This window comes from Mytilus trossulus, chromosome 11 (genome assembly GCF_036588685.1).
Source record: "Mytilus trossulus isolate FHL-02 chromosome 11, PNRI_Mtr1.1.1.hap1, whole genome shotgun sequence".
Lineage (NCBI taxonomy): Eukaryota > Metazoa > Mollusca > Bivalvia > Mytilida > Mytilidae > Mytilus > Mytilus trossulus.
In genome coordinates this window covers 8,949,055-8,966,777 of record NC_086383.1, presented here as the reverse complement: position 1 = coordinate 8,966,777, position 17,723 = coordinate 8,949,055, and the positions used below count along the sequence as shown (strand labels likewise).

Below are 17,723 nucleotides of genomic sequence, written 5' to 3'. Positions count from 1 at the left end.
TAAATTCAGGACCTCTAGAATTTGTATTTTAATCCCGGGATTTCAGGTTCAGGACCAGTCCTCTCCCCAGTTATTCTTATCAATTCTCAGCTGAAATACCTCACTTTTATTTTCAATCTTCAGAGATGAAGATTCAGTGAAAGGAATTTACTTGGTGCAATATGAAGATAAATTTGGAACATATTTTTTTCCTTAACATACTGAAATGCATGCAAATAATAACTCAACAAGAATTAGTTTCAGGAACAATATAAATACAACAGAATACTGTAATTACCAGTCTTTTCTGATAGAAACTCTAGTCACAATAAAAATAAAATTATATTTTTTTTCAATTTCAACAAAATTTCCGAATGTCCAGTCAAACTACCGTCTTTCATTAACAAAGCATTGCATTACTCAAAAATTTCTCAAAAAAGGAAATTCCCCAAAAGAAAAAAAATCAAAACAAAAATTAGGAGCAGATGAAATTCTATCATAAGTTTTTTTCTTTTCGAATGAAAAACCATGAGTTACTTTAAAATAGTCAGTACCAACTATAATGTGGATTGAGGACACATTGAATTGTATTTAATGAATTCATTTTTTTTAATATTTTCTTTAATAAAGTATGTCTACAAGATGTTGGCTTTGTTAAACACCTGAATTTTGGTTCACTTATATTCATGTAAATTAGTTCTTTAAAAATTATGTACAATCTACATGAGTTTTCCCAATTTTTTGCTGAACTACAATAATGTTATTAAGAATTGCCATTATCTATGGATATCGACTGAATATAAAACAGTAGAACAAAATCCATCCCAACTATTTAAATTCTTGACAATACCTGGAAAGCTTTTGAGAAATCTACTTCATCTTGGGCTGCACCTCCTGATGGCTGTTCATCTATGTGGTGTAATCTGTAAAAGGGGAGACAATCATTATTACACAAGGGAGATTATTGACACTGTAATGAATTAGTTTTGTCAATATATTTTGAGTAGATATACAATTGACACTATTGGATACTAAAAAGATGATAAAAACATTAGTTAAAGATATAACTAAATCAAATATGTAGATTAAAATATCAAAAGATGAATGCTTTGATACCATGCAGTGATTGAGGTAATCTGATCAATATTGTGTTTCTTGTATGATATCACCATACCAAGCAACAGACAAGCATAGAAAATTGATTGAAATAAAAACATTTCTAATATTCAGGAAAGGTATAAAACAACAACAAATTAGAGAGAGATAAATGTTCTGACCTTTCTGTACCCGTCCTTCTCCTTCCTGCTACTTCAAGGGTAGACAACTTCTTAGGATTTTTAAACTGCCATGTGTAGAAGGCTTCCTTGGATCCTGTAATGATGTGGGTCTTCGTCATAGTCAGATAAACAGGATCAATCTCAACATACTTAGAGTCTAGAGGAGTTCCAATGGAATTACACAACACTAAAACATACTGCAAAATAAAACAGGACCAATCTCAACATACTTAGAGTCTAGAGGGGTTCCAATTGAATTACACAACAGTAAAACATACTGCAAAACAAAACAGGATCAATCTCCACATACTTAGAGTCTAGAGGAGTTCCAATGGAATTACACAATACTAAAACATACTGCAAAATAAAACAGGATCAATCTCAACATACTTAGAGTCTAGAGGAGTTCCAATGGAATTACACAATACTAAAACATACTGCAAAATAAAACAGGATCAATCTCAACATACTTAGAGTCTAGAGGAGTTCCAATGGAATTACACAATACTAAAACATACTGCAAAATAAAAATAGGGTCAATCTTAACATACTTAGAGTCTAGAGGAGTTCCAATGGAATTACACAATACTAAAACATACTGCAAAATAAAAATAGGGTCAATCTTAACATACTTCTGTCTAGAGGAGTTCCAATGGAATTAAACAACACTAATGCATAATGCAAAATAAAAAAGGGTCAATCTTAACATATTACCATCTAGAGGGGTTCCAATGGAATAACACAATGTTAACATATACTGTTGAGTAATAAACTAATTAACTTGCTGTTTAGTTACAAAATGATAGCTTAAAATTTATGTTGTTAAATCTAAGAAGCATTGGGATGAGAATGGCTTTATGCATAAGTCTAAGCTTAATCAAAGTTCATTTCTTTTCTGATTTATCAACAACCCAATAGTAAGTTCTACTTTTACTGTATTTTATTAGTAAGAAGGATTCAAACAAAGTAGAGATTCACATATGGACCAAGGGTCCGGAAACGGTCATATTTGCCAGTCATGTCCTAAACTGAAACTATAATGTCCTAAACTTTTAATTGGGATTTAGGTCAAATTTTATTTTTCAACCGTAATAATTTCGGTCATTTCATTGAGATCGACTTTCAAAATCGCCATTATGAATGCATTTTGTTTTGTTATCGACTTCCTGTAATTAAACTGCCACTTCAATAAAGTGTTATAATCCTGAGGGCCCTCCTAATAACTATATTAATGCCTCGGGGAGCTATTGGCTAATGATTGCTAATCTCATTACCTGTGTTTTTAATTCACACCTGGCAATTAATCACAAGCTCAAAACTATTATTATAAAGAAATAAAAATTCCATACCAACTGGCTTTATTATTTAATTACTCAACAGGTCAGACAATTGTCAATTATGATTTAAAATTAAATTAAAACTTTGTTTAATTTACGTAGAAATTAGATTTAGACAATAAATTGTAAATTTAAAATAATTTCATCCTAAATAAAGATTGTGCAACTATTTTAATTAATATTCTTACACTATTAAAGGTAAAATATTAAAAAGCCGATGATTTCCTGTCATTTGGATAAACAAAACTAATCCCGGAAATGAGTCCGGAATTGTTCATTTTAGGATTGTCGCTGTACATCCGGTTTGAAATTTGACTTCAGAATCAAATGATTCGTAAGGGATAACTGAGAATATTATCGTTTTGAGTCATTAAAATCATTTTATTTTTAAACTGTTGCCTTCCCTTAATTGCTCTTAAACGATTTTTGGAAAATGGTAGGACAAATCATGAAGTAAATGCGATGCAACAGTGAAACAAGTTTGTTGATGCTACGAACATTGACGATCGAGTATGAGCATACTCATAATGAGTCTCATGCAGTAATGTGATTTTGACAATCATTTTTTGAAAAGGGGCATCAACTTTTAAGTTGTATGAAAATGACCGAAATTAGGTGAAAAAATTTCCGGATCCTTGATATGGACCCAAGTTATTGATATCAAAGTTCTAAATCTACGAACAAACCTGGTTGGTTGTATCGTCAGCTTTGGTTGCTAAGCAACAGTAATCTCCACAGGCAGTGATAGCAATCAAATTTCTAACATACTTTACATATTTCTGAAATTGAAATAACAAATTGATCCAATTATTGTTGTTAGATTTTTAAAAAAGAAGGCGAGATAATGTTGTTTAGTCGAACCCTTACAAATTTTAAATAATATTTGTTCTTTTATTAAATCATATTGCTTCTATGTATGAAATATTGGACTATAATAGCTATTATAGTCACAACAGAAAAAAAAATCAATAATACTAATTATTATAATCACCTCTCCATTCTTTGTATCCCAGAATATAACACAATGCTCAACTCTCTCTGGTTTGGTGAAGGAATATACTACAGTGTTAGAACAATATCCCCACTGAAATATACAAACAGACACATTTAAATTTAAATATGTTAAAGCAAGTAAGGCAATCAATTATCAATCGACAGAATGACTGAGCCAACATTTTCCACATTTATTTTCAACTTATTAGTTAGTAATTTTGTGATTGTAAAATAATAGATGTCTAAGGCTGCCAGCAATCTCTACAATTATTGTGTAATACATGTACTGTTAATGGCCCACATTTTAATATTTACATAAACCTATAACCTTTTGTGTAGCTTTCAAAACCAGCTGTGGTAATATATAAAAGTCAATGACAAATTAAGCATCCAAACCAATTTTTGTCATATTTTAATGTAGAGTAACCAAAAGTTGTATATTTCCATCAATTTGTGTTGTTGGTTTTCTACCTTGTTAATGTTAACTGTCTCATCTCATGTCTTCTATCAATCATATAAACTATCACTATTTTTAAATTAAAAGTAAAAACAGAACAAGAACAGTGACATATTATGTCGAAAAAATAATATTTTTGAAGTTTTTTGAAGGTTTCAATTATACCTTATAATCAGGTCTTATGTTAGCGAAGTAAATAAAACTGTCAACAGCTAAAGCTATACGTAAACTTCCACCTTCCCATGAACATGAGGCTATCTGTTTACCAGGAACCTTCAGTGTCCTCAAATGCTGAAAGATAATGTAAAATTTGATATTAAATATAATTTAAGCACAGAAAACTTTAATATTACAAAGTGCATACTGATTTTAAGAGGTCCTTTTTACAAGTTGTCAGCATTAGATTTTTCAAATATTTACTTTTTGGGTGGATTAAAACACCACTTCACATTATAGTTTGCATGCAATGGTTTTACAATATACTCCAACCTGGCTTTTCTATAATACAATAACAAGAGAGGGAACAAAAGCACCCACCCTGGACAAAACACTCCAAGACAGGCATTCAATACATGGAATGTACAAAAATATGAAGACAACAAAGGAAATCTACTACTATCCTTTATCCACTCATGTCCTTTTTCTAGCTGAATTTGAATATTGGACTCTTTACATGCTTTGACTACTATGCTAAAGTGGTATTTACTATCAGTGAACAGCTACTTGCAACATATCCCTTTAGAAACATGACAAATTCACCATGTACTTACCTCACCAAATGGAGCATAGAACTGGACCACATTGACCTCCTTATCTTGTCCCATTGCTCTCTGTGATCCAGCCACTGCTAACACAGAACCAGTATGGTTCCAGGCTATCTGTTGAACCTGCATTCCTGTGTCTATCAGGACTGGATCTAAAACATAAAACATTTGTTACCTCCCTTGCAATTGACATCATGATTTAACACTGAACATGACAGTTTATTATAGCAGTATGCAAGGTAAAAATTGAAACTGTTATTTTAGATTTTGTTTTACCTTTTTTAATTGTGAAAATTGCTACAGCATCTATTTTGCATTTCAATGCTACTATAAAATTTCATTAAATGTTAATTTTAACATTTTTAAAGTACAGCATATTAAAAAGTACCCATGAAAAACTTGAATGGTGGTGCAGTTGCTGCTCATGTCACAAAATTTTGTAAGCAATTTGTCAAATGTATATTTTAATAGAACAGCCCTTATCAAAATCTGATCATATTAGAATTTTAAGCACAATTTTTTAATGAATCTCAGCCCCATGTTTTGTTGACTTACTTTCATCTAGTTCACTTCTCATGATCTGACATCTACCAGAATCAAAACAGATAGCCAGACTTGGACAATTAGGTTCAACGTAGCCATGTACGCCATTATACCACTGTAATCCTGCAATGTGTAGGGCCCCAGACACACCAGAGAGACAATACACTTGTACCTTAGACTGAAAAAAACAAAATCGTACTGTCAAAAGCACAGAATATATTCACATAGGGATACTGACGCATAATGATTTGCTAACAATAGCTGTATTTGTAATAATGGCAGAAGTTTTTTCAACTAATAAAGTAGCCCAGATCGTCATATCATTTGAAGACTTGCAAAGAATAATATTATGTAATTTTAAATCTCATTTAATTGATTAACTATGACCTTAGATATAGAAACCAAGAAATTATGTCTGAACCAAGTCCCTGTAATTTATACAAATAAGAATGTTTAAGTTAGATTTTATTCCTAGTAAAAAATAAATAAGTTTATATATATGTTGTCAATTTACTGGATAGAATGCAATGAAGAAATAGCCAAAAATATTACGCTCTTCTGTATCCTGTGTCTCAAAAAATATATAAATAAAACAAAGCATATACTTACAATGAAGTTTCCTGTGTTGTCATAAATATGTACCTCTCCATTTGTCATACCAAACAACAAAATCTTCCCATCTGCTGACCACTAAATTACAAGAGTAAAAAAGATTTTTATTCAGATATAAAAAAAAAAGCACACAAAACTTAACTTTTCAACGTCAGAGATGATTCTACATGAATGTGGACTTGTAAGATAATTAATTCAACAGATAGAGTGATCTGTTGTCTGTTATATTGACTTATTACTGATGACAAATTCCATTTCCCAAGACATCTGGTCGGTCAAATAATTTGTCCCAAAAGTTTTTAGCATTTCCCTTTGACAATTTTTCAGTATTCCTAAATGATACTTTTTTTTTCCGATTTGATCTAAATCTGGAATTTGAAGCAAACAAACAACTCAGGAAAAATCCTCGCTTATCACCATTTCAAATTAAGAAACATCATTAAGATGTTAAGATAGTTAAAAATGTATTATTAAATTTGTCCCAGAATAAACTAAAATTGATCTAAACAACCATTAGTCGGAATCTATTAAGGTACTTACAGCGACATGAGCTAGCTGTTGTCCTTTTAATTCTTTGCCCCAAATCCTGTTACCATCTACTGATCCGACTATGACTGCACCTGTATATAAGTTAATAGAGTGTGATACAACTTGGTCAATATCCCTAATGCGCCTCAAAATGAGGAACTTAAAAGTTTTGTGTAAACAAAAACCTCTGTGTAGTGATATTGGGCGTATTACTGTTTTTAACAAGTGACTGAGCTTAACCATTTGTGTTGATTTGGAATGTAGAGGAACACAGATTAAATGTGTTGATATTATGGAGCTATTAAATGTGTTCAAAGTATTAATTTTTCAAAGAACTTAATGTGTTACAAAAGAGATTTTTTTTACCACGAGGCAACATGCACAAAAGGATTTTCAGGGTATGCTTATTTATGAAAAAGTAATCTCACTTCGTACCCCGAAAATTTAACCACATATGTGAAATTGTCACAGCATAGAAACAAGCCATCATACATGTCCAAGTTGACTAGATGGACTGAGCTACAGAAGAAAACATTACCATTGTAGTAGTGTCATTTTTACGTCTATTAAATAATAGTAAAAATATCTTTAAAGTTCTGTAATTAATTGTAGTTATTATAAACGTTTAACTTGAATTTTGATAAAGGAATATTATTATTTAAATCAAATCTACACTTTACTTTTTATATTGAGTTCATGAATATTCAAAAGGTTCTTACTTTAAATTACGTATTTGATTGGTCATTGTGATTTCGCGGTCAATTTATATTTGGTATTGACCAGGTATATTTTGCACGGGAACTTGAAAATTACAGACGCATTGTATTGTATCCCGAATTATTACCTGTTATGTTTTCATTCATTGTGGACACAACATATTACATATTGATGTAAGTTAACTTCTTTATTATATTATTAATATTTGCACATGTAAATGACAAATTTAGCAAAGTTTCCATTATATGATTTCGTTCTCCTCGTAGAGTTTTGTTATTACATAAGTATGATAGATGTACCCGAGAATCTTTTATTTAGCTTCGTGCTACATGTATTTTATTATCTACCGTTAATTTGTCACGGTAGAACTAGATATTTGCTTAGCTATTTGATTATTGATACAGATAATTTATATTTCATAAATGGCGGCATATTAGACAAAATAAGGAAAAGTGTTAAAGTGGATATTTATTAGTACACTTATATTATACATTGTAATGATAGAAGTATAACTATAAACGAACTGGAGTTATTTTGTCATATCGTATATTTTAATATTTTACGAGTCCGAATGTTTATGATTGCATTTTGGTTTTAGGACTCCATTGATGTAATTATATACAGAGTATACATTGTGAACTGTGCCTTGTCCTTGCCAGTAAGAACTCACTCCACAAGTGGTAAGAGTCAATCTATTTTTAACTATGTAATGTTGTAAACAAGACGTTATAGATTATTTCCCTTTAAATATGCGGTTTTAAGCATATTTAGTATATTGGCTTAATTAGTCTTTATGAGAATAGTTTCTACATTTTAATTATTGTTGTAATGTAATTGTATGTAAAGAACAAACAATATATTATGTTCCGATCAGTTTAATGTAATGTTCGCAGTTTTAACTTTAGTTTTGTACCGTACTTAAAGTAAACCAGTAAACACTATATAGTATATTATTTACGATCAAGGGTTACATTCTTGTGTAGTGTATCACAATTAGAAGTAAAAGTACACGTGACATCAGCTCACTGATTGTCTATTAAATGTATTCGCAGTATAGTACACAGTATTAAAGTGCATTGTATTTTACCATAACTATATGTGATAATGTATAACTTAGGGTACTTGAGTTTTGTAATAGATCTGTTATTTATAATTGTGATATTGTTATTTCAGAGTTTATTTTTATACTACTGGTATAATAAATAATCCGAACCCTACACAGAGTTTGTTATATCTTTATCCAAGAATCGACCCTGTTACAAAATGGCGCCCAACGTGGTTTAATGGATTGATGGCACAGTAAGATTAGGGTACCAGTGTGTGTGTGTGACCACCGAAGCAGACGACAGACGAGACCACGTGATGTTTGTTTACCAACAATGCGCAGATGTCCAAAGACGCACGTGCCAGTGTTTACATCCGTTGATGTCCACATGTGTTTGTTTACATTAACATGTTATACCGTGTTCCAGTTATGAAGATTTGTGAAACCGGAAGTTACTTTGAGTAACTTAGACCGCCGATAGAGAAATAATTGCGAATGTTGACCCAACTGTAGAGTGGAGAAATATAAAATTGCACAATATTGTTTTAACTTTATGAAACTTAGCAGATATGTTTGCAGAATATGATGACAGTCACAAAATACATGTAACAAGGGGAAAAATATGAACTGTATGAAATGTAATCAATTTCTTTAATTCTAAGTCTTTCATCAAATACAACCATCTGATTCCCATCATGTTCATAATTAGCTTTCAAAAGACACCTTTCTGATTTACCTTCATCATTGAAAATTTGAAAACCAAGGATCTATAAAAAAACTGAATATGTGAAGAGAAATTTTATCATGTAAGAGCAAAAACTTATAGCTAAATCTATCTTAGTTAAACTTTGCTTAAAGGAGTTGATAACATTAGTTCTAAATTATAGTTATACTAACCATCTTCATAAACAATACAGATCTTCTGTCCATCAGCGTTCCATCCCATACTACGTACTACAGACTTATTCCTGTTGTTGATCATCTCTTCATACCACATTCCTACAACAATACTACAACATTATAAAGGGACATAACTCAAGAAGGATAAAAGCTAATGGTTAAGTTCTTTAGGTAAATAGAATCCGTTACAGGTGCACAAACACTGAAAACGTATACTGTAGATTCATTATTATTCGTTGGATACCAATTTTCATGGATTTTAGGGTACAGGTGAACCACGAAATTAAATGATCAACAAACATGTAAGTTTTGCTAAATCCACGAAAATTGATACCCACGAAAATAATTGAATCCTCAGTACATTTTGCAGATTGATACATTCATCATTGTAATGAATTTACTTTTTAAATTCAATCATTAATTAACAATTTGTTTAGGGATATCTCTAAAAATAAAAACATAATTCCAAAATAAGGGGAAATAACCACTGCACTTACATTGTCACATTTACAGAATAAATTGCCAAATTTTATTTTTGAATTTTAATATGTCTTCTGATTGGCTAAAAGTTTTTATCTATCAGCTTATAGACGTTATTTTGACATACCAAAGTAAAACAACTGTGTAATCTAGGACTAATATAGGTAGTTTCATATCATACTGAAATGTTCTCATTCTTTACATTGTCAATAAAAATCTCTGAATGATAAAATTCTTCAATTCTAATTACTAAAACGTAAAATATAAATATGAAAAGCATCTGTATTATTTGTGATAGTAAAAGGTTAATTCCCTTAATAACAATAATAAGCCTTATATCAAATCTGGTTGTTTGTTTTCTCTTTTGAATTATTTCACATTTTCCATGTCAGGACCTTCTATATAGATCTATATAAGAAGATGTGGTATGAGTGCCAATGAGACAACTCTCTCATCCAAGTCACAATTTAAAAAGGGAACCCTTATAGGTCAAAGTATAGATTTCAACAAAGAGCCTGGGCTCAAACCAAACATCAAGCTATAAAGGGCCCCAAAAATGACATGTGTAAAACCATTCAAACGGGAAAAACAACAATCTAATTTATATAAAGAATGAAAAAACAAGAAACACTTTTAAACCGCATCAACAAACAACAACTACTGAACATCAGATTCCTGACTTAGGACACATGCAAACAAATGCAGCAGGTTTAAACATGTTTTAAAATAGGTACAAACTTTCGCCAATATCTGAAACAATAGTATAACATCAAAACATAAAAAAGACACACCATAAAATATCAATTGAAATGGCTTAACTCAATCAAAAGACATATTACACAAGGGAACATGTACACAGAACAAATTAATTTGATCTATGACACAATGTAAATACAAAATCAATAAAATAAGGGGTTATCTGTTAAAGAATTTTAGAAAAAACAAAACTGAACAAAATGCTGCCAAAAGAATAATGCACACATTTGTAATTCATAGAACAGAATTTATAGTCATAACAAACCCTTATCAAAGCTGGTTTATATTTAAAATAGAGATAAATAAAAAGCATTACAAGCTAATAAGAAAGTAAAACTTGAGAGTACTCACAGTTACTGAAAGCGAGTTAAAGCCCAAAACAATTAATGATAAAATGGATGAATTGGAGACTAATGATCTAAAACACATCTAAGGGATTTAGTATTTTAACGTCATTGACAGTCAAATAATATAGCTTACTGATAAGGTTGTACAGTGAAATATATACATTCTTGTTCTTACTGGCAATCATACCACACCTACTTATTCTATTTTTTAATTCTGACCTTTGTACAACATCCATACAATAATTAGACCATGCTGGTCACTTGTGGTCAGTTTTTGGTATTGTTCATTCCATGTTACGACTTGGACAGCACCTGTAATATACAAACAGAAATAACAAACCTATTCTCAACAAATCAGGGGTGAATCAAGCAATTTGTAAAAGAGGGGTTTCCAACTATATTTCAAATGAATTGATCGTCAAAATAAAAGAAGGGGGGCTCTGAATCCGCCACTGACTTGATTATGTCATCTTTAAAGAAGAACTTTTTCTAATTATAGATTATCGTTGATTATCTCAAGAGATTGATTTTCTCGCTTGAGCTGGTACAGCGAAAGTGAGAAAAGCAATCGAGTTGATGAGATGACCAATGATAATCTGTTTATCGCTATTTTACCTATGACGAGGTTGTCAATTTCAATGTAAATTTCATTAGCAACACCACGTGGCCTCCTTAGTTTCTAGCGATAATTTTTCCATCTCAAGCGAGAAGCATGATATGAAAATTATCACAAAAAAGGATCAAAGGAAAAATGCACAATATAGCGATAATGCACCTTACGGCTTTTTAGTCCATTCCAGAAAATAAACAGCCATTTACGGTTCAAGTGTATCACAAACAAAGGTCAAAAGCAATGAGCTGAGAAAAACTATGAAATTGAATATTTTGAAATTTTTATAGTTTATGATCCAATTTTTGAAGCAACATACTTTGTTTAAAGTGTTTACAACCTAACTAAAATGCATATGCAAAGAACAAATGTTTAAACAAGGCCCTAGATAGCTTCCACTGCATTGTAAGAGTTGGGTTACTGAGAACTTATCCAGAATGGATTAAATATTTTTCATATGCTATTTAATAATTTATAAGTCTCTTCTTTTACAAAAGAAGCCTGGTTTAGTAAAGCATCAGCCCTATTTGTAGTACACTTCAGGTGTAACAGTGTTCCATTAATGTTTATAATTAAATCTAAACATCTGAATTGTGGTCAAATATCACCATTAACACGAGCTTTGCATACTAAAATAGGACCACTTCATGCTTGGTCCCGTAAGCGTTTCATTTAGTATGTACAGACACTTTTAATATTATCGGTCTCATCCAAGCACTCCTAAACAGGAAATTAGTCCCAAATGTTTATAAACATATATCATACAAATGAATATAACTTTGTAAAAAGTAAAATTCTCTTCGTTAACAATTAATTTTAAAAAAGGTAAACAGTAAATAGTACAACAATAAAATCTAACCACTATGTCCTTCTAGGGTCTGGTTCATTGACAGGTTACTTGGAGCTGCAAGTCCTTTCACTTTAGCATCTTTCCCTGAATGTAAAATTAAACAAAGGATATTTATAAAGAATATAAACCATAAATATAAAAAGTGTTTTGTTTTTAGCTGTAACATGTGTATATTTAGATTGAATGTGCAGATATTTTATTGTGCTATTTAGGCGGAGGAAGGTGCACAAATACAAGTGGTTAAACCTCACCACAATTTGTGTTAGTATCAAATCAGTCCAGAATTTTTGGGTTCGTTATTGTTTAAAACATCTAATTTAATTTTTTTTTAATAGTCAGATGTTGACTGTTGTACTGTTTTATATTTCAGGTAATTCATTTCATTCTTTTTATGTATTATATGTATGAATATAATGCTTGTAAATAAACTAAAACAAGAATGTGTCCATAGTACACAGATGCCCCACTCGCACTATCATTTTCTATGTTCAGTGGGGTCAAAACTTTAATTTGGAATTAAAATTAGAAAGATCATATCATACTCATAGGGAACATGTGTACTAAGTTTCAAGTTGATGTTACTTTAACTTCATCAAAAACTACTTTGACCAAAAACTTTAACCTGAACTTCGATCGCACTATCATTTTCTATGTTCAGTGGACCATGAAATTGGGGGTCAAAACTATAATTTGGCAATAAAATTAAAAAGATCATATCATGGGGAACATGTGTACTAAGTTTCAAGTTGATTGGACTTTAACTACTTCAAAAACTACCTAGACCAAAAACTTTAACCTGAAGCGAACGGACGCACGGACAAACGAACGAACAGAGGCACAGACCAGAAAACATAATGCCCCTCTTCTATCGTAGGTGGGACATAAAAACAGGCTTTGATGAGTTTTACCTTTCCTTCCTTTTACATAAAAAGTACAACTTTTATAAATCAGTTAAGCCTGTGAACCATCATACATGTACATGTACCTGAAGCTGTTTCTGACTTAATGCAGTCCCAAACATACTTGAAGCTGTTTCTGACTTAATGAAGTCCCAAACATACCTGAAGCTGTTTCTGACTTAATGAAGTCCCAAACATACCTGAAGCTGTTTTTGACTTAATGAAGTCCCAAACATACCTGAAGCTGTTTCTGACTTAAGGAAGTCCCAAACATACCTGAAGCTGTTTTTGACTTATAAATGAAGTCCCAAACATACCTGAAGCTATTTCTGACTTAAGGAAGTCCCACACATACCTGAAGCTGTTTCTAAATTCTAACAAAAGGACTCTAACTTCTTAGAAGTACCAAACATACCTGTAGCTGTTCCTAAATTCTAACTAAAGGACTCTAACTTCTAAGAAGTACCAAACATACCTGTAGCTGTTCCTCAATTCTAACTAAAGGACTCTAACTTCTAAGAAGTCCCAAACATACCTGAAGCTGTTCCTCAATTCTAACTAAAGGACTCTAACTTCTAAGAAGTACCAAACATACCTGAAGCTGTTCCTAAACTCTAACTAAAGGACTCTAACTTCTAAGAAGTACCAAACATACCTGAAGCTGTTCCTTAATTCTAACTAAAGGACTCTAACTTCTAAGAAGTACCAAACATACCTGAAGCTGTTCCTCAATTCTAACTAAAGGACTCTAACTTCTTAGAAGTACCAAACATACCTGAAGCTGTTCCTAAATTCTAACTAAAGGACTCTAACTTCTAAGAAGTACCAAACATACCTGAAGATGTTCCTTAATTCTAACTAAAGGACTCTAACTTCTAAGAAGTACCAAACATACCTGAAGCTGTTCCTCAATTCTAACTAAAGGACTCTAACTTCTAAGAAGTACCAAACATACCTGAAGCTGTTCCTCAATTCTAACTAAAGGACTCTAACTTCTAAGAAGTACCAAACATACCTGAAGCTGTTCCTCAATTCTAACTAAAGGACTCTAACTTCTAAGAAGTACCAAACATACCTGAAGCTGTTCCTTAATTCTAACTAAAGGACCCTAACTTCTAAGAAGTACCAAACATACCTGAAGCTGTTCCTCAATTCTAACTAAAGGACTCTAACTTCTAAGAAGTACCAAACATACCTGAAGCTGTTCCTCAATTCTAACTAAAGGACTCTAACTTCTAAGAAGTACCAAACATACCTGAAGCTGTTCCTTAATTCTAACTAAAGGACCCTAACTTCTAAGAAGTACCAAACATACCTGAAGCTGTTCCTCAATTCTAACTAAAGGACTCTAACTTCTAAGAAGTACCAAACATACCTGTAGCAGTTTCTAAATTCTAACTAAAGGACTCTAACTTCTTAGAAGTACCAAACATACCTGAAGCTGTTCCTTAATTCTAACTAAAGGACTCTAACTTCTAAGAAGTACCAAACATACCTGAAGCTGTTCCTTAATTCTAACTAAAGGACTCTAACTTCTAAGAAGTACCAAACATACCTGAAGCTGTTCCTTAATTCTAACTAAAGGACTCTAACTTCTAAGAAGTACCAAACATACCTGAAGCTGTTCCTAAATTCTAACTAAAGGACTCTAACTTCTAAGAAGTACCAAACATACCTGAAGCTGTTCCTTAATTCTAACTAAAGGACTCTAACTTCTAAGAAGTACCAAACATACCTGAAGATGTTCCTTAATTCTAACTAAAGGACTCTAACTTCTAAGAAGTACCAAACATACCTGAAGCTGTTCCTCAATTCTAACTAAAGGACTCTAACTTCTAAGAAGTACCAAACATACCTGAAGCTGTTCCTCAATTCTAACTAAAGGACCCTAACTTCTAAGAAGTCCCAAACATACCTGAAGCTGTTCCTCAATTCTAACTAAAGGACTCTAACTTCTAAGAAGTACCAAACATACCTGTAGCTGTTCCTCAATTCTAACTAAAGGACTCTAACTTCTAAGAAGTCCCAAACATACCTGAAGCTGTTCCTCAATTCTAACTAAAGGACTCTAACTTCTAAGAAGTCCCAAACATACCTGAAGCTGTTCCTCAATTCTAACTAAAGGACTCTAACTTCTAAGAAGTACCAAACATACCTGAAGCTGTTCCTCAATTCTAACTAAAGGACTCTAACTTCTAAGAAGTACCAAACATACCTGAAGCTGTTCCTCAATTCTAACTAAAGGACTCTAACTTCTAAGAAGTACCAAACATACCTGTAGCAGTTTCTAATTTTAGGACTTTAAGAAGTACCAAACATACCTGAAGCTGTTTCTGACTTAAGGAAGTCCTAAACATACCTGAAGCTGTTTCTGACTTAAGGAAGTCCCAAACATAACTGAAGCTGTTTTTGACTTAATGAAGTCCTAAACATACCTGAAGCTGTTTCTGACTTAATGAAGTCCAAAACATACCTGAAGCTGTTCCTAAATTCTAACTAAAGGACTCTAACTTCTAAGAAGTACCAAACATACCTGAAGCTGTTCCTTAATTCTAACTAAAGGACTCTAACTTCTAAGAAGTACCAAACATACCTGAAGCTGTTCCTCAATTCTAACTAAAGGACTCTAACTTCTAAGAAGTACCAAACATACCTGAAGCTGTTCCTTAATTCTAACTAAAGGACTCTAACTTCTAAGAAGTACCAAACATACCTGAAGCTGTTCCTCAATTCTAACTAAAGGACTCTAACTTCTAAGAAGTACCAAACATACCTGTAGCTGTTCCTCAATTCTAACTAAAGGACTCTAACTTCTAAGAAGTACCAAACATACCTGTAGCTGTTCCTAAATTCTAACTAAAGGACTAACTTCTAAGAAGTACCAAACATACCTGTAGCTGTTCCTAAATTCTAACTAAAGGACCCTAACTTCTAAGAAGTACCAAACATACCTGTAGCTGTTCCTAAATTCTAACTAAAGGACTCTAACTTCTAAGAAGTACCAAACATACCTGTAGCTGTTCCTTAATTCAAACTAAAGGACTCTAACTTCTAAGAAGTACCAAACATACCTGAAGCTGTTCCTTAATTCTAACTAAAGGACTCTAACTTCTAAGAAGTACCAAACATACCTGAAGCTGTTCCTAAACTCTAACTAAAGGACTCTAACTTCTAAGAAGTACCAAACATACCTGAAGCTGTTCCTTAATTCTAACTAAAGGACTCTAACTTCTAAGAAGTACCAGACATACCTGAAGCTGTTCCTCAATTCAAACTAAAGGACTCTAACTTCTAAGAAGTACCAAACATACCTGAAGCTGTTCCTCAATTCTAACTAAAGGACTCTAACTTCTAAGAAGTACCAAACATACCTGAAGCTGTTCCTCAATTCTAACTAAAGGACTCTAACTTCTAAGAAGTACCAAACATACCTGTAGCTGTTCCTCAATTCTAACTAAAGGACCCTAACTTCTAAGAAGTACCAAACATACCTGAAGCTGTTCCTCAATTCAAACTAAAGGACCCTAACTTCTAAGAAGTACCAAACATACCTGAAGCTGTTCCTCAATTCAAACTAAAGGACTCTAACTTCTAAGAAGTCCCAAACATACCTGAAGCTGTTCCTCAATTCTAACTAAAGGACTCTAACTTCTAAGAAGTACCAAACATACCTGAAGCTGTTCCTCAATTCTAACAAAAGGACTCTAACTTCTTAGAAGTACCAAACATACCTGAAGCTGTTCCTCAATTCTAACAAAAGGACTCTAACTTCTTAGAAGTACCAAACATACCTGAAGCTGTTCCTCAATTCTAACTAAAGGACTCTAACTTCTAAGAAGTACCAAACATACCTGTAGCTGTTCCTTAATTCTAACTAAAGGACTCTAACTTCTAAGAAGTACCAAACATACCTGAAGCTGTTCCTTAATTCTAACTAAAGGACTCTAACTTCTAAGAAGTCCCAAACATACCTGAAGCTGTTCCTCAATTCTAACTAAAGGACTCTAACTTCTAAGAAGTACCAAACATACCTGAAGCTGTTCCTCAATTCTAACTAAAGGACTCTAACTTCTAAGAAGTACCAAACATACCTGAAGCTGTTCCTTAATTCTAACTAAAGGACTCTAACTTCTAAGAAGTCCCAAACATACCTGAAGCTGTTCCTCAATTCTAACTAAAGGACTCTAACTTCTAAGAAGTACCAAACATACCTGAAGCTGTTCCTCAATTCTAACTAAAGGACTCTAACTTCTAAGAAGTACCAAACATACCTGTAGCTGTTCCTAAATTCTAACTAAAGGACTCTAACTTCTAAGAAGTACCAAACATACCTGTAGCTGTTCCTTAATTCTAACTAAAGGACTCTAACTTCTAAGAAGTACCAAACATACCTGAAGCTGTTCCTCAATTCTAACTAAAGGACTCTAACTTCTAAGAAGTCCCAAACATACCTGAAGCTGTTCCTCAATTCTAACTAAAGGACTCTAACTTCTAAGAAGTACCAAACATACCTGAAGCTGTTCCTCAATTCTAACTAAAGGACTCTAACTTCTAAGAAGTACCAAACATACCTGAAGCTGTTCCTTAATTCTAACTAAAGGACCCTAACTTCTAAGAAGTACCAAACAT

General features: G+C 32.4%; 1 protein-coding gene and 1 long non-coding RNA gene across 5 annotated transcripts in view; one reads left to right on the top strand and one right to left on the bottom strand.

The window, feature by feature from the left end:
• The window catches only part of LOC134690706 (WD repeat-containing protein 35-like), a 39,973-nt gene that overhangs the window by 13,794 nt on the left and 8,456 nt on the right, over positions 1-17,723 (bottom strand). For 2 of the 4 annotated variants that reach the window (XM_063550724.1, XM_063550725.1), the window contains exons 3-15: positions 12,205-12,279; positions 10,955-11,047; positions 9,150-9,251; positions 6,503-6,582; positions 5,960-6,040; positions 5,363-5,528; positions 4,814-4,959; positions 4,209-4,334; positions 3,585-3,677; positions 3,280-3,372; positions 1,257-1,453; positions 830-902; positions 278-298 (exon numbers count right to left, since the gene is read on the bottom strand). In XM_063550724.1, the coding sequence (XP_063406794.1) occupies positions 278-298; positions 830-902; positions 1,257-1,453; positions 3,280-3,372; positions 3,585-3,677; positions 4,209-4,334; positions 4,814-4,959; positions 5,363-5,528; positions 5,960-6,040; positions 6,503-6,582; positions 9,150-9,251; positions 10,955-11,047; positions 12,205-12,279 (1,346 nt within the window). Of the gene's footprint in view, positions 1-277; positions 299-829; positions 903-1,256; positions 1,454-3,279; positions 3,373-3,584; positions 3,678-4,208; positions 4,335-4,813; positions 4,960-5,362; positions 5,529-5,959; positions 6,041-6,502; positions 6,583-9,149; positions 9,252-10,954; positions 11,048-12,204; positions 12,280-15,369; positions 15,405-17,723 lie in introns of all 4 variants that reach the window. The other 2 variants (XM_063550727.1, XM_063550728.1) reach the window with 2 other exon arrangements.
• LOC134691695 (uncharacterized) lies at positions 7,162-8,651 on the top strand. The gene is made up of 3 exons (XR_010102183.1): positions 7,162-7,380; positions 7,806-7,887; positions 8,381-8,651. It is a non-coding gene; the product is annotated as an uncharacterized LOC134691695 (long non-coding RNA).